General features: G+C 51.1%; 1 protein-coding gene across 1 annotated transcript in view; it reads right to left on the bottom strand.

Annotated features, from left to right (window-relative positions):
* Rin3 (Ras and Rab interactor 3) overlaps window positions 1–25,040 on the bottom strand; it is a 103,148-nt gene extending 78,108 nt beyond the window's left edge. The window contains exon 1 of the mRNA XM_021201894.2: window positions 24,739–25,040. Within this exon, the coding sequence (XP_021057553.2) occupies window positions 24,739–24,779 (41 nt within the window). The 5' untranslated portion in view covers window positions 24,780–25,040. The remainder of the gene's footprint in view (window positions 1–24,738) is intronic.
* Between the last annotated feature and the right edge of the window lie 379 nt (window positions 25,041–25,419).

The following is a 25,419-nucleotide window of genomic DNA, read 5'->3' as shown; positions in this document are numbered from 1 at the left end:
TGTGTAGATCCAGACACAGCCCGGACGGTTTGAGAGATGGGAAAGTCATGCCACCTCACCCCACCATGCTGAGTCAGGGAAGGCCCAGGCCCTCTCTGCACAAGGCTCCAAGGGAGCAGAGAAGGCAGGAAGAGCTTCACAGAGGCGATGTGAGCTCCGCCACTCTCACACCTGCTGCACCGGGCTGAGCTGTGTCCCCCAAAGACACAACCTCAACCCCAGTAGCCATGTATGAGACTCGGAGAGAGGGTCCTTGTGGGTCTTGCAAGTTAAGGGTCCCAAAATGAGACACCCTAGGGTCAGGCACTGGAATCTGTACTTCTAACTACTACACTGAAGAGTTTCCCAAAATTGGGTAAATGAAATGGCTCAGTGAATCAAAGGGCTTGCTGCCAAGCCTGAAGAACTGTGTTTGAATCTCAGGACCCATATGATGGAAGGAAAGAACTGATTCTTACAACTTGTCGTCTGACTTCCACACATATATCCCCTTTAACTTTAGAAAAAGGTGCCTTTTTTTTTTTTTTAAGTTTCACACTTGCATACTTGTAGTAGCTGGCAAAGAAAATTCGATAATTCCCCCCCCAGTCTTATTTAGGAAGAGATATAGAGATATATGCATATGCACAAGGAATACCTTCCAGACAGCCATGCAAGGCGTCATTATAGACAGTTCTGAGATGGGTAGGGGGTGGGGGATGGGGTGGCTCAAATCATTGTAATGATTACACATCGCTTCTATGATGAAAATTATCTTCAACCAACAGTTTTCTCATCTGTTACATGGAGCTGGTGAAGCCTGGCCCATGGGAACAGTTCATGTAGGCCTTACTAGGTAGTAATGTTGGTGGTCACTTTGCTGGCTCATCCCACCCGATCCATCTCATGCCTCATGCCTCTGTATCTCACTTACTGCGAAGCCAAACAGGCAGAAGCTAAGAGGACTGTTCCTCAGGCAAGGACTTGGAGGATGTGCCCTGAGAATGGAGGTGGTGGCTATTCACATGAAATTCTGTCAGATCTGAGAGGCGAGATGCTGTCTCTCTTACCTCCCAGCATCTCCTCAGCTGCAGATGGTGACAAGGCTGCTGCAGCGTGTGCTGTGGAGGTGGGGGTGCAGGTGGGAGAGAGCAGCTGTCTAAGTTAGTTAGGTTTGCCTTGCTGCGAAGAGACACCATGACCAAGAGAACTCTTATTATAAGGACAACATTTAATTGGGGCTGGCTTACAGGTTCAGAGGTTCAGTCCATTATCAAGGCGGGAGCATGGAAGCACCCAGACAGGCATGGTGGAGGAGGAGCTAAAAGTTCTATATTTTCATCTGAAGGCCACTAGTAGACTGCCTTCCAGGCAGTTAGGAGGAGGGTCTTAAAATCCATGCTTACAATGGCACACTTCCTCCACCAAGGCCACACCTCCTAACACTGCCACACCCTGGGGCCAAGCATATTCAAACCACCATAGCAGCTTCCAGGGCAGGATGCTGGCTGAAGGTAACACGCTTTTTGTGTGAGCAGGAGGACCCGAGTTCAGATCCCCTTCACACACAGAAAAGACAAGTGTGAGAGCTCATATCTGTTACCTAGTGTTGGAGCGAGGGGAATAGATGCAATCCTTGGAGCTAGCTGGTCAGCCCACGTACCCAAAATGGCAAGCTCCAGGTCCAGTAAGAGATCTCATCTCAAAAAATAAGGAATGATGGAGGAAGACATCCAACATCAAGCTCTGGCCTCCATATGAACATGCATGGATGCACACATGAACACACACACATCACCCCCTCCCCCCCCCACTTCCCCTGCCAAGTGTCCATCCATAAGAAATGGACAGATAAGCTTTTGGGCAGTCAACCCTTGGCTGCCACAGCTGTTACAAGGCACTGATATCAGCCACTGCAGAAACTCTCCAAATCCTAAAGACACCATTGCTATTCGTTGCTTATTCACCCCAGGGGCAGAGGTAAAAGGGACGTAAGTCCTCAGCTCTGAGAATAAGTCACTGAGGACCATAAGGAAAAAAACAATACAAAACAAAACCCAACCAACCAATCAAACAAACAAACCCCACAAAGCCTGAAACTCTGTTCTACTGAGTCAGGGAGAAAGAAGAAAGGGAAGGGGGGGGGGGACACAGGAGACACAGTGTTCACCGTTGATGAGAGAGGCACTGCCATAAGAATGCTTTGTTCCGTTCTTGCAGCTACCCTGGGAGTCTGGAATGGAGCCCAAAGATAAAGTCCTAAAAATCAAACAAACAAAACCACCAGAACACGCAGAACAATAAACATACTACGTCCATGCTGGCTCCTAAGACACTCAGAACAGCTGTGCATCTGCTCTGAGACACAGCTTACGCACGTGGGTGAGGGTGCACCCTGGGGGCACCCTAGCAGGGGTAAGGGAACCTTCGACCAGACTTCCAAGACTTACTGAAAAAAGAAAGACCCAAGGCCAATGTGCCACATAATGGGATGTCACAAGCTGGGTTGCAGCTACACAAGGCCATTGCTGTTTCCTGTAGGTTTCTCTGGGCTTGGAATCGTTTTCATTTTTAAATGATGTTTTGTACGGGTGTGGAGGGGGAGCTCATGTGCTACAACAGTGTGGAGATCAGAGGACAACCTGTGGGAGGCCAGTTGGTTCTTTCCTTTTATCCTGTGGGTCATAGGGATCAAAGTCAGGCTGTCAGGTTTGGCAGCAAGCGCTTTACCTGCTGAGCCATCTCCTCAGCCCCATGCTCAGAACATTTGTTTGAAAAAACAGAGAGCCCATATGCTTACACGCTTCTCTGAGGTGTTGGGGGATGGTAGTCTGAGGAACTCAACCTGGTTCCTTCTGCCAGTACAGCCCCTTCAGCCCATCTGATGTTAGACCTCTGGGGCCGGGAGCTCACTACCTCCCCGGGCAGCTCAGTCTCGGCAGCAATTAGCCATTCCCCTGCAGATGACATGACATCTGTGCTTTGCATCCTCAGAGCTTTGAAGTTAGGCCAGAAGCCTGCACATCCATATTAAGAAGGAGTCCGAGTCCATCCTTCAGGCAGACTTGGGGTCCAGAGCACTTTTAGGGAGCAGCTTGGACAGCCATCTCAAGGGCATCATGGCAGAAGCCCTAAGAAGATCATTGGGAAATGTTCTTCTCTCTTGTGTTGCTGTAGAACTTGGGGCAAAGAATAGCAGCTGATAGTGAAAGCCATCAGATCTGAAAGCCCGGACTTGGGACTCCCACAGTAGCAACGACAGGCTGCAGTCCCAGGAAGGGATAGGGCCTTATTCTGGGGCCACCCTACCCTGTGAGCCTCTTGTCCTTGGTAAAACAGGGAGACCATATCATCTGCCTTAGTGGTAAGGCAAGAGCTAAAGCAGACAACACTGTCCAGAGCAAATGGCACCTGCTAAAAGAGATGGAGGCCTCAGACCAGTCTCAGGACAGAGGCAAGGCTGAAGTGACAACAGGCAGGACTGGGAAGTAAGCCCTCTAGAACAGAGAGGGTGGGGCTAGGACTGGGGAGATGGCTCAGCGGATAAAGTGCTTGCTGTGTTGAGGGTCTGAGCTGGGGATGCCAACGTGCAGAGATAATCCCAGTGCCAAGGAGGCAGAGACAAGATCAGGGTTTGCTGGCCAGACACTTTCACCAGTTGGTGAGGTCTAGGATTCATCAAGAGACCCCTGCTTTTTCTGTACTTTGCAAGGCCGTGGTTGACAACCCCTTTCCCCTAACAGCCCTCCTCAACTCTGCCATGACAGAATGTCGACCTCCCTCCCAGGGATTCTGTCCCACCCAGGCTGAATGGTCCCTACAGCTTGCAGCACTCATAGGAACATCTGCGGGGTATTTCTTCCAGACAGACGCTGAGCCGAGTGCTGGCACGCACCACCTCTAGAAATATGCTGACCAAGCAGTCACTTTTAAAATAGTTCTTAAAGTGTCTTAACAAATGGTTTCTAAGATTGTCACAGCCATGCAGCCATCACCACTAGTCTTGGGACATTTCGGCCACCAGTCAGTCCCCATTCCCCAGCCCCCCAGTCCCCCCATCCCACTCATCTGTTTCTTCCCTTCACAGACTCGCCTCTTCTAAGTATTTCCTGTAAGCAGACCTGGGCACTGTTTAGTTTCTTCCACCCTGCATAACATTCTCGAGGTTCACCCGCATCACCATGGTGACTAGTAGAGTCTTTCTGGGCTTCTTTATCAACCTTTTGTTTCATATTGACAGGTTGCATTGCTTTAGATGGACAAACTGCATTCTACCTATCCAGTCAGTTCCTGTTAACAAGACCTATGGTAGCTGAGGGTCTGGAGGGGGGCACATTCCTCTTGTCCCAGCACTCAGGAGGCAGAGGCTGGCAGATCTCTGTGAGTTTGAGGCCAGCCTTCTCTACAGAGTAAGTTACAGGACAGCCAGGGGGGACATAAACAAAATAAAAACAAAACAAAACAAAACAAAACATGTTTTAAGGTAGTAAGCATCAGTTTTCTATAGAGCATCAATAATTGGAGACATTGTAGCAAACTAGCTTGTTTGAGGGTTGAGTTACACTGTAGAAATGATGGGAGACAAGGACTCATGAGCAGAGTGGTTCATAACAGATGCTGTTGTTGGCACAGCAGGCGTGGCACCGGGCATGGTGTCTGACTGTGGACCAGGCATCTCATTTCTCCTCTCTTCAGGAAAATCTTCCTCGGGAAAAGGCGTCGGTTGGGCTCAACCTCACGTGACTGGTAGGTTGAATTTCCCCACATGAACCCCAGCTGTTGACAGTACTCAGACTAACTTTAAATTGAGGGCACCAGAGCAAGAATGTGGGGCTCAATTAATGATGTCTGTGGGGGTGCTCCGCATGGGAGAACAGCTGTGCCTGTTGCTCCACACGACTGGGCCTCTCTCAGGCCAAGGACTGAAGGTCCTCCCAGCCCTTGGAATTCCATGTCTCTGCAACTTAGTTGACCCTTGGCTGTGGACCTCTGAAGGCTTCTCTTTCTAGAGGGGCTAGCCCTGCCCCAGAAGATAGCCAAGAAAAGGCAGGAGGCCAGGCCAGCTTCATTTCTTCTGCCAGACCCTTCCCACTGAGTGTGCACAACATAGCCCCAGCTGCTGCCTTTCCTGATCTGGCCCAGGCTGCAGGGCAGCAGGAGCTAAATCAGAGCTTCAGGGCCTGTGGGATGGAGAAGTAGCTGGATTTAAACCCTCACCAATGTTCCACAGACACCTGCAGCCCATATCCAGGGTGGAATGACTGTTCACAGTCCGGGCCAGCACCCACAGGTGCTTGTGGCTTCCAGGACTGGATCAGGCCCGGCCCCCCAAACACTGAAAACCTTGCATGGTAAGGTAGGCCTTGCACAGTTTTGCCCAGCACTGGCCAGTTCTGCAGGCTGCCCACAGCCTCTCAGAGGGGAAGTCAGCTCAAGCAGGTCTTCCGGTCGCCGGAAATAATGAGAGCAGACCAGGTCACCTCAGGTCATACGTCACAGCCCACATCAAGGGGTCTGGCAAGTCAGAAGCCTTCCCGCTTTCTGTGTCTGCCTACAGAGGTCTTTGTCTCTCCTAAGTGAGCCACAGCCCAATTCCCAGCCCTACCTTACTGAACCTAGGGTTCCAGCCCTCCCGTTGGACTCACACTCACTTCCACACAGGCCCCACGGAGGCCACAGAGGCACTGGCTTCAGTGTTCAGGCTCTTCTGATGGCAGCCCCCACTACAGGAGGCCAGCCCCAAGCTTGGTTTCTCAGATGCTCTAACCTGTTCACAGTGGCACACCCTCTGTCTGTCTCCATCCTTGGCTGCTTTCTCATCACCTTGCACCCCAGACACCTACTCACCATACACCCTCTCACTAGACACCCACCTCACGACTTGAGTCTTTGTAGCTTCCTCTAGAACTTCTTCAGGATCACAGGTTCTAGCCCTCCCTGCTCATGGTTGACCTGACCAGGCTTACCCTACATCTCGACTCCTCCGTGAGTCTTGAATAGGACTGTCAACTCTCATGGGGTCCCAGTGATTATGCCACTTCTTGGCCATCAGTCTGAAGAAGGGTTGTGTTCTGTGTTGCCTGGTGTCTAGGCTGGGCTCTTGTTTGCTTTCTATTGCTATGAGAAAACACTGACCAAAACTAACTTGGGGGAGGAAATGGTTTATCTGATTTACAGCTCTGGATCACAGCCCATCACTGAAGTCAGGGCAGAAACTAAACCAAGAGCAGAGGCAGGAACCATGGAGGTAAGCTGCCTACTGGCTTGCTCTCCCTGGCTTGCTCAACCTGTTTCTTATACACTCCTGAACCACCTGCCTAGGGGTGGCACCGCCCATAGTGGGCTAGAGCCTCCCCCATTAATTGCAGGTCAACAAAATGCCACATGGACTTGTCTTCAGGCCAATCTGATGGAGGTTGTGGTGGTTTGAATGAGAATGGCCTCCACAGGCTCATATAGTTGAATGCTTGGTCTCCAGCTGGCAGAACCACTTGGGAGGGATTAGGAGGTGTGGCCTTATTGGAGGAGGTGTATCTCTGGTAGGCTTTGAGGTTTCAAAAGCCCATGCTATTCCTAATTAGCAATTTTTCTCTGCCTACAATTTGGGAATAAGATGTAAGCTTTCAGCTGCTGCTCCAACATCGCTTGCTTGCCTGCATGCTTGCCTGCTGCTATGCTCCATGCCATAATGGTCACTGACTTAACCCCTGGAATTGTAAGCCCCAATAAACTCTGACTTCTATAAGTTGCCTTGGTCATGGCAACAGAAAAGTAACTAAGAAGTACTCTCTCAAATGAGGTTCCCTCTTCCTAGATGACCATAGCTTGTATCAAATTGACATAAAAAAAAAAAAAAAGACTTAACTAGCACAGGGTGTGAACTTGAAAACCAGGCAGCCTGCAGAAAGAGTCCCAGCTGGGTGGTCTTTACAAGTGACTGCTCCTGTCTTTGTTTCTCTGTGCATATATTTAACTGGAGGCAGGAGCCTGAGTACTTTATTTACTGGTTGTGAGAGTTTAAGACCATGCTTCAGTGGAAGCACAGCTCAATAATGGGTACCACCCACCTGTCTGTTTATCCATCCATCCATCCTTCCATCCATCCATCCATCATTCATCTATCCATCCATCCACCTATTTTATTGATTCAGGACCTGCCCATTCTAAGGCTGATCACAATACTACTGAAATAAATGTTACAACTAACATGCTGTAGAGATGGCTCAGTTATTAAAGTGTGTACTGCTCTTGCAGAGAATCTGAGTTTTGTTCCAAGCACCCACACTGGATGGCTCACAACCAGTTGTAACTCCAGTTCCAGGGTACCTGACATGTCTTTTAGACTTTATGCACTGGCACTCACCTTTATCTCTCTCTCTCTCTCTCTCTCTCTCTCTCTCTCTCTCTCTCTCACACACACACACACACACACACACACCTAAAAATAAAATAAATCTTTAAAACAAAGAGCAGCTGGTACATGTGCTCACCCCAAAGAGACACCCAGAAACATCACTCGATGTGGAGATGGGATGAAGAAGGCAGGATTCAGAGATGCGTGTACTGGTCTGGAGTGAAGGTAAAAGCCTCAAAGGTACCAGGCCCCGGCAGAGACAAGCCCTGAGCACACGTGCCACACACCCATGTCAGGATGATCTCACCTGTGCAGGGACAGAGGGCAGGGTGGTGGAGAGAAGGAGGATCTTCATGGCACCCTGCTATCCTTTCTGATTTTGAATCGTGTGACTACACTGTCTGTTGAGGAGGTAACAAAGGTGGCTGGAAATTCCCAGAAAGCCAAGGTCTCCTTAAGAGGATTCCCTATATGCAGCTGAGAAGCACCGAGAAACACCACACAGTCCCATCATCCACAGAGCTTGGCCCTCTCTGGACTAAGTGTCTCTATGGTAGGCCATCCAGAATGTAAATCTGTTTCCTGTGGCATGACTCACAGGTGAGGAGAATGGAAAAATGGAATGGTGAAGGTGTCCAGTCCCACCCACATGGCTCCCTCCTTCCCATCTCTCTTTGGTGCTGAGAATGTCTACAACCTAGGCCCAGCACTGAGCAGGAGTAGAGGAGAAAAACCCGAATGAGGTATAAAGACACATCGGTGTTAGAGGCAACGGACAATATCCATCCACACTTGACCTATAGAGCAACTTTAGATGCTGAACTTAATGTAAACACTGGAATAATGTACAACCATTACATTATTCTGAAAGTGCTCTGCATTTAGCTGACGGGAACATGGGGTGGTACAGCTTCCACGAAGGGTAACCATGTAACAGAACACAATTGCAGCCACGCATGGCTTTTGACCCAGCAGCCGTGGAGGATTCCCTTTACTGGAGTTGCCATGGGCAAAGTGACTCATGGGACAGCCGGTACTCTCTGGAGTCACTGGGACATTGTCTGTATAGGAGGAATGCCTGGAAACAACCTGCATGCCCATTGATAAGGGGGAAATGGAGGGCAGAGTCTGCAACTGAAAAACAAACACGCAGAGGAGGCTGTGTGCTGACGAGGAAGGGATGACTGGGGTGGTTAAGGACAAAAAGACAGAACGGTGTGTGTCCCGAGTTCCTCTGCTGGACAGAGTGGTGGTGGTGCTGAATACAGAGGGAGAAGGGGGGGGGAGAGGGAGAGGAGATAGAGGAGGGAGGGAGAGGAGAAGAGGGAGGAGGAGGGAGGAAGAGGGGAGGAGGGAGGAGTGAGAGGAGGGAGGAAGAGGGGAGGAAGTTGGGGAGGGAAGGGTACTGTGGACTGAAGATCCAGAGATTTATGTCTCCTTTACACTTTTCAGTACAGACTGCACTCTTTGGGGAGCAGGGGAGGTGTGCTACAGGGTTTCTCTGTGTATCCTTGGCTGTTCTTGCTCTGTGGGCCAGGTTGGCTTCGAACTCATAGAGATCCTACTGCCTCTGCCTTCCAAGCCCTGGGGTTAAAGGCATGTACCACCACTGCTCTGCCCCAGAGTGTACTATTTCTTTAAAGTTTGTCTTAAATTTTTAAAAAGGGATTTATTTGATATACATTGGTGTTCTTCCTGCTCATATGTGTATGTAAGGGTGTCAGATCCCCTGGAACTGGAGTAACAGACAGTAGTGAGCTGTCATGTGGGAGCTAGGAACTGAACCTGGGTTCTTAGGAAGAGCAGCCAGTGCTCTTAACTGCTGAGCCATTTCTTTAGCCCCACATTGTACTTTTATAAGTTTGTATCCATACTAATATTTGTTATTAGAAAATAACAGGGGGAAATAGCAGGAGGAACTATGATGGTAGAACAGAGGCTCTGCCAGTAAAGGGCTTCCCTCACCAAAGGTAGATCCCGGCTTCCCTCGATAGAGCTCACACAAGGAGCTGGGTGCAGTGCTGCATGCTTGCAACCCCAGAGATGGTAAGGTGAGAGATGGAGACAGAATCTGGAGCTCACTAGCCAGCTGGCTTAGCATACTTGGTGAAACTTCAGGACAAGGAGAGACCCTGTTTCAAATCAAAAGCAGGAGGCTCCTGGACCGAAGGCTGTTCTCAGATCTCCACATACAGGGCACACATATGTGATATGTGCATACATACACACACACACCATACCCCATCACACACACACACACACACACACACACACACGAACATATACACACCATGCACACATATGCACAGACACAAAAGTGAAGGAACACACCTTTTAAGCTTACTTGCTTCCTGCCTGTCTGGGTCTCTTGTGTGAAATGGGACAGAGTTGGGGGTGGGACCCACTAAAAGCCTAGCTTACTGCCTGGGAGCACCCTAGACACCCTGAGAGAGCCAGGAGGCAGACTGGACCGGGGCTCCCCACACTTGAGTCCCCTTGCTCTCTCTGTGCTTCAGTATCACAGAGTGGATCTGAAGGGTCTCCCCAAAACCCGAGAGTGAAAGGCACAATGTAGTGGAGTTCAGAGGTAAGGTCTGTGAGAGGTGACAGGTCATGAGGACTCTGCCCTTATCAGTTCAGTCATTCACTGAACTGATGGATCATGGTCCCATGAGCTTGGGTGGCAGTGGGGTGGGGGGAAGGGTGCTTTACTTCACAAGTGAGTTTTATCCCTGCTCTCCAGCCTTCATGAGGCCATCGACTCTTGTCCCTGCCATGGTGCTCAACCCTGACACACAGACCCCAAAGCATCAGAACCTGGTGACCATGATGGGAACCTGAAACCACGAGCCCAAACAAAAAAGTAGAGAAAATATCCTCATATATCCATAGGGCCAGAAGCCTATATCCTCATATATCCATAGGGCCAGAAGCCTATATCCTCATATATCCATAGGGCCAGAAGCCTGTCAGACAGAATTGTGGGATTATATAAATGTAGAGATGCTGTCTCCTGCATATTATAAAGGTAACTGTTGGGTTTGGGTCTGATACTATATACTGTAAGGCTAAATTGGCCCCCAAGGACGAGGAAGGAGATCATCACGTACACCAAGTGATGCTATGTAACCTTGCTCCTTAATTTAAAACTATTGGTTGACTAGATCTGCCTACAACCTGTGGCTGGACAGAAGAGACAGGCGGAGTTTCGGTTCCCTGGGCTTTGGGTCTGAGGCAGGACCACAGAGAGGAAGAGAGAAGGTGGAGGAAGGAAGAAGACACCATGGGGTAGGTGAATCATGTAAACATGGCCATGAGGGTTGGCCAATTGGAGCAAGAGTGGCCCAGGCAGAGCTTGGCAAATCATAACTTGGGGTTATTGACAGAGAAGTAGACCGAAGAGCCACAGAAGGTTGACAGCTGCCCACTCCAGTGCTGACAGTTGCCCACTCCAGTGCTATCAAGGCTTCTTATAAATGGATGTGTGTGTCTTTTATCTGGGAACCGAATCAAAGGTGGGTCAAACTTTAGTGAGTGGCTGCTGGTCGGTTTTCCTAGTTTGTAGTCTATCCAGTGCTGTCTTCCAGAATCCCGTGTGATGTCGGCAAGCTGGAAGACCCAGTGCAGTTCCACACTGAGCGCTTGGACTGTGGCCAGTGTGGCTACAGGGTCATCTTCATTAATTGCATCTAACATGTAGAATAGCTATATGAGGCCAGTGGCTGTCCTATGGGATAAAGCAGATCTAGACTTCTCTGTCATTTGCCTTTTCGTGGTATTCATTCACTCGTGTTTCTTGTGATTTGTTTGTAACTTTTTTGAAAAGGGGACTGACAGGAAGAATTGCACATTCTTACTGTACATCACTTCCCTAAACACAGGGAAAGCCCATCAAAGAAATGTCACCTCCACAGCCTGCTGTCGCAATCAATGGCTTTTCACCCAGGAGCTGCTGCATGGGGCAGGCTGAATGCCAGGCCTCAGCTTTAGCAGGCTGCCCCTAGCTGTCCCAGGGTTCCTGGGCTTCTATTGGCTGGACCCTTCCCCCACCCCCAGCTAGGTACACTCCCTCACCCCCCAGCTAGGTGCCCTCCCCCACTCCCCAGCTAGTTGCCCTTCCCCCAACCCCCCAGCTAGGTGCTCTCCCCTACCCCCCAGCTAGGTGCCCTCCCTCAACTCCCAGCTAGGTACCTTCTCCCATCCCCCAGCTAGGTGCCCTCCCCCACCCCTGTCTAGGTGCTCTCCCCCAACCCCAAGCTAGGTGCCCTTCTTGTTTCTGCCTCTTTCTTTCCCCAGGGATAGAGAAAACAGGAACAAGGAGCCAGGGGCAGGGTCCCCACCCAGGCAGGCTATTCTAGCTTTGAGCAATATAGCACATGGAGTCCCCCCAGCCTGCTGTCACCTTGCCTCTGACCCTGTAAGCTGCTCATTCGGGGTTCTCATCATCTGGAATTGAGGTGGAAATTTAAAAGGTGTGGCACACAACACCGCCCACCCCTGTACCCCACATAAGAGCTCAGGGACACAACAGCACAGAAGGGGACAGAAACCAGGTGCTTTACCCAGGCACCTGCCTGCAGTGTGCGTGTGCCTGCAGTGTGCATGTGCAGAGGAACACCAGGACCAGAGCATCTGGTGCTTGGAGATGACCTGGTAAGTGGCCAGCTATGGCCACTATTCAACTTGTGCAGCTCTGAGCAGGGTAGAAGGGGCTCTATCCCAGAAAAGGAACAATCTTCTTGTCTAGCCTCTGCTACTGACTTGCTGGGCAAGCTTTTGCTCCTCCCCATCCCTCTATGAATCTGAGTTTCCTCAGCAATAAAACGAGAAAAAGGCACCAGGCCCCTACCTACTTCAGAGAGCCACTGGAGAACGCATGGGTGTCTGTGGCAGGGGAGGAAGTGTGCCTTGACAAAGGAGCTCCCCTCTCTGAACGGAAAGGTGACTCAGAACACAAGGCTGGCTTCCAGCAGCTGCTCCTCCTTGGGTCACCGCTAAGCTTGAGAGAGTGCAGACAGGACAGACGGGCCTGACCCCCATCTTGCACAAACCACCAAAGCATTGTCTCCCCGGTATCTGTGACATCAAGTCACCTGGTACTCTTCCAAACAACAGCTGTGGCCACATTTCCTCTGCTGGGTGTCAGGTGTGACATGTGTGTGCCTCAGGCTGAGTATTCTCCTGCCAGTTCTAAGGGAGAAGTCACCTCACAGCTACCTCCAAAAGCCAAACAGTGCTGACTGCCCTGGCCCCAAACCCACCACTCGGTTACTCCCTGTCAGTATATGCCCAGTTGCCCCATCAGATGTGACATGTGCACAGAGGTGACTGTTCAGGTAGGAGGCTGGAGGATGCTGAAGACACCCGTGTCTGTGCTCCCAAATGCCCACGACAAAGTCTTACCCTATGGGATGGAGTTAGGAGGTGGGGCCTGTGGGAAAGGATTATACCAGGAGGGAGGGTGAAGCCCCATTGGTAGATTTGTTTTTTCCTCATAAGAGAGGCCCAGAACATGCCATGGCTCTTTTCCATGTGAGTACAGAGGCCGGAGATCCTTCTGAGAAACAGATAATGGCTTCACTAACACTGAACCTCTTGGCACTTCGACTTGGCACTTCGATTTAGGATTTCTCAGCTTCCAAATCTATGAGAGGGAAACCACTGTTGTTTAGAAGCTATTTTCTCCGGCTTTTTTTGTCATAGCAGCAGTAGCTGGCCAGATCATGGCCGGTGAACTCGAGGCAGGGTGAGGTACTGAAGTGGGGGAGAGTGAGAGCCATAGGAAGAGACTCAAGGCATATAGATGCTCCAGACATCCATTTTCCTGCCCCTGGAATTCCAAGGACAGCATGTCAAGGAGCGACTGGCAAGTAGGGACCTGACATCCTTTGTGTGCCTTCCAGACGAATGTCACCTTGCAGTGGGGTTGAGACGACAGGAAGGCCCAGATGGCTGTCCAGCTGGGACCCGAGACATCCCTGGATCTAAGGAAGCATCAGGTGTGGGCCTCAGGGGAGGCACGAGGATACTGAATTTAGGAGATTCATGGATAAGCAGAGGCTCTGGCTGGGATGGAGCTCAGGTCTGATCCCCATAGATCCCCAGCTCTATGGTCTTGGTCTCCTCATCGAGAGGCACCAGAGCTCCAGCCTTGGAGGGCGGTGACAATAGGGAGAACACTTGACCTTCATCAGAAGTCGATCCTCAGGGTGCAAGCTGGGGTTCTCAGGGCACGACTGTGAGACCTGAGAGTCCATGCTCCTGTTGTAGTAACCCACAAATATCCATACCCCCAACAATTCCATCAGAGCCACAGAACAAAAGCCACTGACTACAGACAACCGCAGAAACTGGTCGTCCTAAACCCCAGAGTTTAGTGGAGGTGAGGGAAGCCCCAGGCCCCAGCTAGGGCCTAAGGGAGAGAGTGTGCTTTTCCGGGCAGACCATAGATCAAGCAGACACTCCTCAGCCTGGAGGCCTAAGAGGGAGGGAGCTGGCAGGCATACGCCCAGTGGTTAGATTTTCCTAGCTCCTGTAAATACTGAGCGCTAATAGTAAACCCAGTTCTCAGGGACTTGGGCCAGCCTAAGTGTTGGCTATGTGCTTCTGAGTGAATACACACCTTTCATTCATTACTACTGAATACCACTGAAGTTTATGCCCGAAGGAAGCTCGCAGTACCCACAGACCTCTCCAAGATACATCATGGTCACCTTGTGCTTAGGAAGATTTCAGTGCTACTGGAACAATAAAACGACTACCACTACCACCACCAAAAACAACCAAAGCACAAAGGTGCGGGACACACCCGATAGGAAGAACGCTCTGACAAGAATATGTCTGCAGTATAGGGGGGAGAGGCCAGCTGCCCTCCTGTCAGAGGACTGGTAGCTCTTGATAGGCACTCAGGGACTTGACAGGACTTGGGGAGCTGCAAGCATGGATTTGGGGGTTGCACATGAATTTAAGCCAGGAGACAGATTTTCAAACAGAAGCCATGAAGTGCAAGGAAATGTCCCCATGACACGATACTAATTACTGGCCATTGTGAGCCTGTGCAGAACCCTGGGGAAACCAAGACCTCTCCACACAGAACCTGGATTGGCAACCTGCTCACTGGGGAGGGAAAGGGGGGACTGGTCAGAGGCAGCTGTGGGAACTTGGGGGCCCTTCCAAGAAGCACATACCCAAGCCTCCTTCCCATGCCAATCATAAATGGAGAGGCCGTGAGCCTTGTGAAATGCCACTGTCTGAGGGCCGTGAGGCCGCTCACCACTTGCTTCAATTGGTGCTTAGTACAAGGCGCCTCTGCATCTCCATGCTGCATTTACACAGGAAGCAGACCAAAGAGGACCAGCATCCGTCCCAAGGATTCAAAGCAAGTCAAAGTGGACCATGGCCAGGAACTACACACCAGTTTGTCCAAGACACAGCAACATTATAAACAGGGTAACAGCCAGAAGGCTGAGTGACAGGGCCATGAGAATGAGCTTCAGAAAAAAACGTGTCGTGGAGTACCCACTTTATGTTCCTCACTCTTCAAACACACATGAACTCACCAAATCCAACAACTCCTTAGGTTAGAACAGTCATGGCTTTACTTATACAATGAGGAAACCGAGGCAGAGATGGCAAACTGGGTCCTATCTGTTTGCTCCATGCCCTGCTTCGCTGACCGCAGTGTACTGGCCTCACTGAGAATATGCTGAGCCATAGCTGCCCTAGTTCCTGGGGAGGAGACAGAGAGAGCAGCATCCTGCCCACCTGAAGGCATGCACACATGGTTCCTGTCTGATCCCATGTACTTTCCCTCCTATAGACACTTGCCACAACCCCACCATACCATATCTCCTCTACCAAGATCTGGTCCGGATCCTGAGCCTTGTTTGGCCCAGACTCCTGTAGTAGCTCCCACCCACAGCCAGATGCGGTCATGTTGGTTTCACTATGGAAATCTGGGCACAGCATCTGAGGTGCTTGCACTTGTGATCATCCAAACTGGAAGCAACTGGTTGTGCTGTGAGGGCCTGGGTTCACAAACCAGCAGCATACCAACAGGGTGGGATGCCAAGTGAAAACAGGAAATGCCTACTGAGCGCCGCAGCAGCCCAGAGGGCCTCAAATTCATCAAGTTGCAGCCTGGTTTAGGGAGGGCACACTGGGTCCTTTCATAGGACCAGAGTCCAAGGAAAACTGAAGGGCACAGAAGTGGGTGGTTATAGGCCTGGGTGGGACCAGCGGAGCTGGCATCTCTCACTACTGGGGTCCAGTGCCCTCCAAGCCCTGGGATGCAAGCTCCTCCTCAGCCCTGGTCACTGTCCCTCTGCACAAAGTTCCTCTGGGCTGAGTAGTCTATGCCCCACACATTCTGATTAGTGTCTTCTCTGGTTGGGGTCCCTAACAGCCGACAGAGTGCCTCTGTGAAAACTAAAGCAAGGTGCTCCTTGCCTCTCCCCAGAAGCAGGCCAAGCCCACCCTACCTCCCACACAGCTGTCCTGATGACACTCTGCTTTGAACAAAATGCAATTTCCTCCCCTCCCCCACTGCAGCTCCCTCAGCCATGCGAGGCTGAGTAGTGAACCTGCACAGTGCTATGTAACAAGTTTTGAGAAGGCTTGACACATCCCAGAGCTCAAGGCTTTGCAGTCAGACGGCAAGCCAGAATAAATAGCCAGGAGTTTTCAGTGAAATCTAAAACTCACTAGTCCTGGAGGGAGAGGTCTCTCCTCTCCTCTCCCCCTTTCTCCCTTCTGCCTCCTCTGAGAACAAGGACTTGAACATAAAACTGTCTTGTGGGATAGAATTTCTAGTAGAAAAGAAAGAATCACAATGATTTAAACAAAATAAATATGTATTCCTCTCTCATATGAGGAGACTCACGGAATTCTGGGTAAACATTCTAGACTGAAAATGGTGCCTTTATGTTTTGAGACTCTACCCCTATTGTTATCCCATCCTGTATAGCTTCTACATTTTTGTTTACCTCAGAATCCAAGATGGCTGCCTCAGCTCCAGCCAATGCGTTTCAGTCACAGAAAACACAAATCCTTTCCTTGTAAGGGCATCTTTGAGCAAATTTCACTCCCTACTTACACCCTTAACCAAATGACTATATCAACTAGCAAGAAATTTGAAAAACTGTTGGCCTAAAAGTTATATACACCGAGAATGCAGAGGTTAACCATTAAGTTCTGTTCCACTCTCAGCTCAAATTCAGATTCTTGGAGAGAGATGAGGAGCCACTCTGAAGGAAGTCTGCACACAGGTTCTAAGGTTTCAATCAACACATAAGAGACTTGGGATGATGTCAAGCAGTCAACACAGAAAATGACTAAGCTGACTTGGCCTGTTAAATGACCATAACATAAGCTGGCAAGATGGCTCAGTGGGCGAGGGCACCTGGCATTTCATTTCCAGTACCCACATGAAGGAAAGAATAGACTCTGGGAGTTACCCTAATCTCTATCTGGGTACCATGGCACATATACAAAAGGTAATTTTTAAAGAATGTTACATCATATGGTGACATGAAGGTTAGCAGGCAACACATGTCCCTAGCACATGTAGAAACATAGAAGTAGGAAGTAACCCTTCATGCAAAAAGAGGAACACAAGTCACCATGTACATAAAGATTAAAATCATACAAGAACATATTTGGTCTGGGTGTGGGCTCAAAGAGACAACTGTTTGAGGCTTTCAATTTTATTATTCTTGTCTGTGTTTGAATTTTTAAAGTATATAATAAAAACTGAAAACCAACAGTACCCACATGTGTGTATGTGCATGCACAAGCATACACACATGTGCACATGCACACAGAGTTCCTGATGGTCTCACAGCCCAAGGGCTGAGAACCCTTTCTGTCTCTGGTTGCCATGACAACACTGTGGGAGCTGGGGTTGCCACCCTATTAGCTGTGTGGGAGGAAGAAGGTGCTATGGCAGGTTCAGCTGCAACATCTTGCCCAGCACTGCTGAGCCACTAAGTGGAGGAACAAGCCTGTGGTATGTATCATCATAGGAAATAAAACCCAAAGTCTTCTACAGAAAGCCAAGTGGAACTCCCTCCACACCTTCACATACAACACCTTCTCCTGTCCCCACACCATACTGTAGGGTTCCACACGCATGACCTATTTGTACCAAGTCTTCAACGTCCCACTCAAGCCAACTCCCAATTGAATTCCTTTCTCTATCGTCCTGATTCCAACAGTTAATACATGCTTGCCCCTTGAGACTCAAACCCAGTGCTGTTGGTACTAGGCGCGCCCTGCTCATCATAGTCAAGGTTAGTCCCACCTTGGCACCTTGTCTACACTTGTATGCACTTCAGCTGTGTATATGCCTCTCGTGTTCCTTAGTGGGTAAATAGGAAATGTCTAGATGTCCAACTGTTCGGTGAGTAGCTAGACAGAGATAAACTGAAGAATGAGTGGAAAGATCAACAGATGAATGCGTGGATGGACAGATGGGTGGAGGGATGGATGGATGAATGGATGGATGGGTGAAGAGATGAATGGATGGATGATTGGACAGACAGATGAATGGATGTAGAGAGGGTGCATAGATGGACTGGATGTCTGGTTCGATACTGTATGAATGAACAAGTGGAGGGCAGACAGCTAGCTGGTGGTAGGAGGATGATGGGTGGATGATGGATAGATTGACAGATGGTAGACAGATGGACAGCTGGCTGGCTGGCTGGCTGGCTGGCTGCGTGGGTTAGCAGATAAATGAGTGGACAGGTAGCAGGTAGCTGGCTGGCTGTAGGAGAATGGGTTGATGAGTGAACAAGAAGGTATTTACTGACTGAAGAATGCCAGGAGATGCTTCAGAAGGAGGCTGTACCCAACATGTAGAGCAGGAAGATGATAGATAACTGACAGTGTCATCAGAAGCCATCCTTAGCTGCCATTCTTTAAACTTAACATCCTAGACACATCTACATGGCCAGCCTCTGAAACTGACTGAGAGGGAGGAAATCAGACATTAGTGTGGGAAAAGAACTGGGTAAATCCTGTCTTGACAGCTGACCCACTAGCCAGAGACCATCACACACTGAATACAGTCAGGCTTACTCTTTTGTCAGCCTCTGAGCCCGAAGAGCCTGTGGAGGAGGGCTTCCCAATGCCCGTGGTCTCTCCCCTCCTGGCCCAGCCCACTCCACTTCCCCAGAAGGCTTTTCAGAAAATAGGCTTCTCCTATAGGCTCAAGCATCCCCACTGAGCCCCACTCACTAGTGTACACAACTGAAGTCTCATCTCTTAGTAGGGAAGAACAAGGTCTTGGCTTATTTGAAGATCTCAGAGTCATCAATAACAGGAAGCCAGCTTCCCCGTGGGGAATTGTCCAATAGGACAATTGTCCTCCCCTCTAAGGCTCCACATCTCTCTACCCCTCCCTCTGTCTCGTAGATTCTTTCTTTCCCAGACCAGAACTGGAGGTCTCTTAGTCCTCCTGGTCTTGACTAGGAAGACGCAGCCTTGCCCTGGAACTTGGGGCCAATGCTTTATAGGATGTGGCCTGAGCTCACTGTAGCTACTTCAGGTACAGACACGTCCTCACCACAACCACTTCAGAGAAAGGCCACTTCGTCTGAAAGAAACTAAGATTCTGTCTCAGGCTGGCACATTTCTTTTAAAAATGTACTGTCAGAGTGAGGACATCCCAAGAGTTGGAGAGATAGCACAAGGGGCTCTGTGACCACTGGCATTGTTGCCACTTTGGTGCAAGCCCCTGGCAGCCTTGATCCAGGGGAGAAGAGGAAAGAGGAATTGCACCTGAAGTGGAAACCAAGGTATTCCAGATTCTTCTGTGAAAAGCTAAGGCTGACAGCCTGACAGAGTCCAGCAAGGCACTTCTGCACTGTTGCTATCCAAAGAAAGATTCTTCTGGCCTCTCTCTTCTTCAAGGGCACTCTCGACATGCTGAATGGAGCTGGAGGACACAGAGTCACTTCCTGGCTTCCAATACAGGGGCTAACTGACATGCAGAAGGCCTGGGCTTGTAGTAAAGAGGCCTCACTCTGGCAGGGAGCCAGAGAGCCCTTTCCAGGCAGGGTCTCCTCAGACCTCCATCTTTCCACCCTGGCAAAGGCAGATGTCCCAGGACACATGTAGACAACTGAAGGTTGTTGGTACCTCCTTACTGTCCTTACTCACTTGGAAGTCACTCAGACTTGCTTCATGCTGTCCCTCACCAGAGAAGCCCACCCACCCTCCATCAGTCACCAAGTCCCACTAGGAAACTTCTGGCCTTATTCACAGGAGTTCTCAAACTCAGCTCTTCTGCAAGACCAAATAAACCCACAGGATGAAAAAGCATTTCCTCCCTGCTGTTTGGACAAAGAGATGACCCCGAAACCTCCTTTCTGTGTCTGTCTTTGTTACTTAGGAAGTAAATAGCATCTTCTAGACTATTCTGTGAACTATCTTTCTAGCCATAGGCAGTAAGAAGTACTCACTGCCTGCTCTGTGGTGTACCCTAGTTTTATTGCAGGATCCATTCCCACTGCCCATGTCCCAGCACTGGGGGAAATTACTGGATGTCCCTGGAGCGGCAGCTCAGAGGTGAGAGCCGCCGTATTTGGGGACTAGAGCCATAGTGAGAGCTGACGTATTTGGGGACTAGAGCCATAGAGAATTGCTTTCTATGAAACCGGTCCCCAAACTTAAGAGGGACAGGACCTCATGCCCCTTAGCTCTACAGATGATCTGCTACTTGCCCATCCCTAAACAGCCTCTAGATGTAAGAAACACAGCTCCCAGCAACCTGGAACCACCCCCTAACAATAGCAGCTTGAAATTCTGAGTTTTTCTAAGTTTAGAGACCTACACTTGGAACCTTGTGAGGGGACAGGGGCCCCAGCACTTGCGCCCCCAGCCTAGGCCATTCTTCAGGCTCAGGAGATGTTCCACTCTGCCTCAGCCCTGAGAAGGACCCATAACATCCTGGCAATTAAGGACCATGGGAGAAAGGGGCTCAGCTGGGTTCTCTTCAGTGTCCTGGGTATCCAGGCATCTCTGCCTTCTACACTAGGGAGGGTATGTAGAAACTGGGGTCACCATCTGCTATAGTCGGAAGGTACCCTTCCCTGAAGTCTAAACTCCCTTGAGGGGCCTTTTAAACAGGTGAGCATGTGCCTGAGGGGGACAAGAAGCTGGAAGGACTAGCTGCTCTCCCTGCCTAACCCGAGAGTCCTCCAAGGAGCTGAAATGCTCCCTCTTCCTTTTCAGCAACACTGTATCAGAAAAGTCACTAAAGTTGTGGTGTTGATCCTTAGGTTCATCAGTGGAGGAGACTTCCCTGGTCCAGCCCTCCCTAGGGGACAAAACAGTGTAACTTCCTGATTCTAAAAGTAAAATGGCAGGTCCTGGGCAGTCTGTGCCTTGACAGAAAACTCTAGAACTGGCTATAGTCTGACTCCTTTTTCCAAAGTCAGTGGAAAAGCTACAGGCTCCTCCACTCCGAGGAATGCAGTGCTGCGCTTTTGTTTCCAGCCCTGCTACGGAGCCCAACTCCAAGCCTTTCCAGGCTCCTCTCTTCTCCAAACTTGCTCTCCCTCCATTCTTTGTGGCTGCCTGCCAGTTCAGCTCATTTGTCATTGTCTAGTGACATGAACCAAGGGATGATTCACTGGCCATGACAGGTGGAACCTGGGGGAGGGCCTGAGGGAAGAACCGGCAGTCACCCTGGGATCCTGAAGGCCAGCTCCCACTCCTTCTGTGGACCAGTTGGGGGAGGTGGAGAGGGTGGTAAGGGGCCCGCCGTTCTTATCATGGCAGCTTCTGCTTCCAGCAGAAACACTGTGGCTTCTTCACTTGTGATTTCTGGACCCCATCTGTATTAGAATATAAGAGCCTCGTAAGATCTTAAGTTTTCTACATAAACACCGGGACCCAGGACAGGCAGGCATCAAGAGAAAGGCAAGTCCAGGGGGCGGGGCACAGGGTGGTGTGCCCAGACTCCTCCATGCCGTGCTAACTGTACCCCTCCCCCACATCGGGTAAGAAGACCCTGGATTGGCCCAGGCCTGTGTTTCTGTCAGTCAGTACTACCTGAGAATAAGAGACTCTGGAAGCCAAGAAGTCAGAGACAGCAGCAGAGCTGTGGGAGCTAAGGCCCGGCTCTATGCACCTCAGCCTGGAAGACCTTCCAGTCTCAGAGCCTAGAGAGACTGAGGACACCTCTGTAGAACCTGTAACATGCCAGATCAGAGGCTCAGGAGAACCCAGTCCACCTTCTTCTTTTAGGATCTCTCTTGCCTCAGGGTTACATGGAGTATAGATTGGGTCAGGCATATTTGTTCCAAGAGCGGAATCCTTTTACAAATACAATCTTAAGTAAACGCTCCATGTAGCAAACCTAGGAAAATGCACTGGGTGTGCTTGCCAGAGCGGGAGGTGTCGGGTGCCTGCCAGATCTCCCCTGAGGCTTGGAAACTTCCAGCTCTCACAGACTGAGGAATACCATGACCCACTCTCCCAGGACTCCACACAGTCGGGTGTCTGAGCCTGGGGGGAGGTAGTCCTCCATCATCTCAGCCTCTCCTGCAATGTCCTTTTCTCTCAACCCTATTTCTCTAACACCGATCCATCATCAAAGTCTGCCACCCTAACTTCTCTCGCCCCAAGTGTCCATCCTGGCTATGCCGGGCTTCCAGGCTACCATGCCCCTCCCCAACTGCTGTCTGTCCATCACCCTCTATGAAAACCTCTGCTGGGCCCCGAGCACTCACCATAGACGTTCAACCCCTGCTTTCTGCAGCACTGGCTCCCGCTAACCACACTGCCCCACCCCTTAGAATGTTCTAGATGTTCTTAACCTCTGCTGAATGTTCTCTCTTCCCAGGGACCTCTTCTGAGCACATACCTAAAATGCTCGGAAGGTTCCTCATGCCTCCTGCCCAATTTATGTCCCCCGAGAACACCAGCCAGTGGGCAGAGACTGCTTTAGGAGTTATGAACAGTCTTGAATGAATGGTGGAGCCTAGCACAGGGGGTGGAAAAAGGTGGCTGTTCCCAGTGTAGCCAGCAACCTGTGTGCATCTCTTTTCCCAGCCAGCCGTTTAAACAAACAGCAGAGTTTGTATCCTAGGATTCAGAACTCAAGGGACACTCTCCTGGCTGCTTGGGGTAGCAGTCCCCAGCTATCTGAATGTCTCTCACCCCAGAAAGAAGGGGGCTCTGGGCCAGTAGGGTGCAAGGATAGACTCAAAAAGCTTTCAGGAGCAGTCCTGGTGGCAGCTGGGCCTAGGTGTGACTTGGGGTAAGAGGTCCCTGAGTATTTAGGTGTGAGGCTCAGGTGCAGGGTGCTGTAAAGACCTTGAAAGGGACCAGCCCCCTGAGCAGGGACCAAGGCCATTAGAAGAAGCAGACCCATCGGTGAGAGGCTCACTTTGGTTTCTGTATGCAGAGGGTGGCCACTGAGGGTAGGCATGAGGACCTGAGGCTGACTCTCCAGAGTTCATGGAAAAGCCAGGCGTTGGGATAGGCAGGGCAGAGACAGCTTAATGGCCAGGCAGGCTAGCTGAATCAGTGAGGTCTGGGCTTAGTGAGGATCTGTCTCAAAAACAAAACAAAACCAAAACCCAAAAAACCAACCAACCAACCAACCAAACAAACAAACAAACAGAAAAACAAACTGGGAGGCCAAGGGTGACTGAAAGACACACACACACACACACACACACACACACACCACAGTTCATCCAATTCAATCCCAGTGAGGGAGGGGTTATAGGACTCTGGAGTTTCAGATGAGGCAAACAGATCACCCAGTTGGCAAAAGGAAGGGTCCCGCCCAACAGATGACAGTGATGCTAATCATAATAGTGGCTGAGGATGTCCCCTCCCAGCCAATCCACCTGTGAAGAGCAGGGACTACTGACTCTCCTTGTAAGTAAACTGAGGCACAATGAAATCAATCACAGGTACAGAGGTAAACAAAGGAAGGCAGGAGGAAATGGGTCAGGCCAGGCCATCCTTGGGGAAAATGGGGAAGTAGATGAGACCAGAACCTGATTCCTCACCCTCCTTTTCTAGCTGGCTTTACCTCCCATCTAGGGTATAGCAGATACTTGCTCCCAGGAGACCCCTTCCGCATCGGAATTCCCAGTTTTCCAGCAGATGACATTTGTCTACACAGAGATCACTTCCAAGGGAAGCGGCAACACAAAATTTCCGGGCTGTGGCTGTAGCTGGGATTGGGGGTAGGAGGAAGGAGGCAGCCAAGCCACTTCCCCCCTCCCCCAGGACATTCCCAGTCCCTCCTATCCGAATAGGGGCCAGTTACATCCTACTGTCCCCAAACCCCGGAGAGCACAAAATGTGTACAGATAGCGTTCCTGTTTTAAAGAGTGGAAGCTCAAAGAGATGAGGTCACAGAATTAAAACAGGCAGCCACGGGAATTCATCCGGGACCAGGCCCGGGACTTTTAAACGGAAATACAAAGTATGGTACCCCAGATTCGTCCGTCATTCATGGCACCTCAGAAAGTCCTGGAAGGCTTTCGCAGAAATCGCTTCCTACTTGGTGCAGCTTCAAACCCGACCCTTCCCGATCTACTCTCAGGACTGGGCGGGATGACAGGACATTCCCAGCCCTGTGCAGCTCTGGGCAGTGTCCCAGGTCTCGAAGTGGGGGGTAGGGAAGAGCACAAAAGTAGGAATCCCTTCCGAATGGCTGTTCCTAAGCCATTTAATTTCACACACTTCAAACTGCATCTGCGTCTGGGGATCCCGCCAATCATTTGCACCCGAGCACTCTAGACCCTCCTCACACACCAGGCTCTGCAAAGGCCAGTCCAAAGGTCACTGTCCCCAGCCGATCCAGCCGATCCAGCCGGGTGGCAGATGGGATCTGGTGGCACCTCAATCCAGGCAGAGAGTTAGCTGCTGGATGGGCCTGCCTAAAGTTGTACGTGCTTCTTATCCACCACCCTACTCCCCATCCCCGCACCCACCCCCACTCCGGGTCCCAGGACCTGAGGGTGCAAGCTGGGGTTCAGGCCGAGCAGCGGTGCATCTTGGTGCGTGGGGCTAGCTGGGCCAGGGCAGCGAGTACTTGCATCCAAAGTTCAGCCCAGGCTACAGCCATGAATACACGAACACCCTGGGCTCGAACATACTCTTACCAACCCCCCCCCCCCCCCAGCCGCAGTGTGCGCTGCTTTTCCAGTTAACAAAGTCTGGTTTTGAAAGTTTGGCCAAGTGCGGCCGCCCCCTTTCCTTGCAGAACCTAGTTTCACCCTTAGTCCACGCTCGCGGGGGGTGTTCATTTCAGCATGACATCCACGATGTCCCGTAGCCCTATCCGGAGCACCCAGGGTTCTCAGGGATCAAGCTGAGCAAAAGAGGCAGAACGCGGACCACCTGGGGAGCGGCGGTCGCGGGTTGCCACTTACCCGGCAGGGTGGGCGCTCGAGGGCGCCTCGGCGCGTCGCATCGTGGGGCAGGCGATTGGGGACGCGGCGACCTCCGCGTGGTGCTGGCGCTGTCCCTCGCCGAGGGCCGGGCTGGGCGCCGCCGCCAGCCGCGCGCCCAGTGGGGAAGCGCGGAGCCGCTGCCTTCCACTTCCTGGATCGCTGCGCGCGGGGCTCGCAGGAAGAGGCCGGCCTTGGTGGTCAAGGGTTTTTTGTCAGAAGCCATTCGGCCGTGGCTGCTCGTAGCAGGGAGCCCCCTGGGGCGCGCGGAAGCCCGGCCGCGCCCCTGGGGCCGGGCCTGGCGGCGGGCGGTGCCGGGGTCGAGGACAGCACAGACTGTGGCCACCCGGAGCCTGCGAGCGAAACTCACAGGAAACTCTCCAAGTTGGCACTGGGCAGCGAGGCACTCAGGGCTGGCAGGTGAAGAGGCCCAGGGCCCAAATGGGACCTCCTTCATCCCGGGGGAGCCACGACCCACCCCTAACCCCCGCCCCCAAGGCGGGGCACCTCCTCCGAGTCCCTGACAGGTGGCCATTCTGTCTCTCCTTGACGCCCTCTCTGATGATAAGATCACTGTTTAACAAAGCAGATATCGTCCATCAAGCCTGACATCTAAGGCACCTATGTTGTGTACAACACCCAGTGAGAGACTGAAGGAGAAAA

The sequence above is a fragment of the Mus pahari genome, chromosome 7 (genome assembly GCF_900095145.1).
Source record: "Mus pahari chromosome 7, PAHARI_EIJ_v1.1, whole genome shotgun sequence".
NCBI lineage: Eukaryota > Metazoa > Chordata > Mammalia > Rodentia > Muridae > Mus > Mus pahari.
Note: the sequence above shows the minus strand (reverse complement) of the source record. Positions and strands in the feature narration are given on the sequence as shown.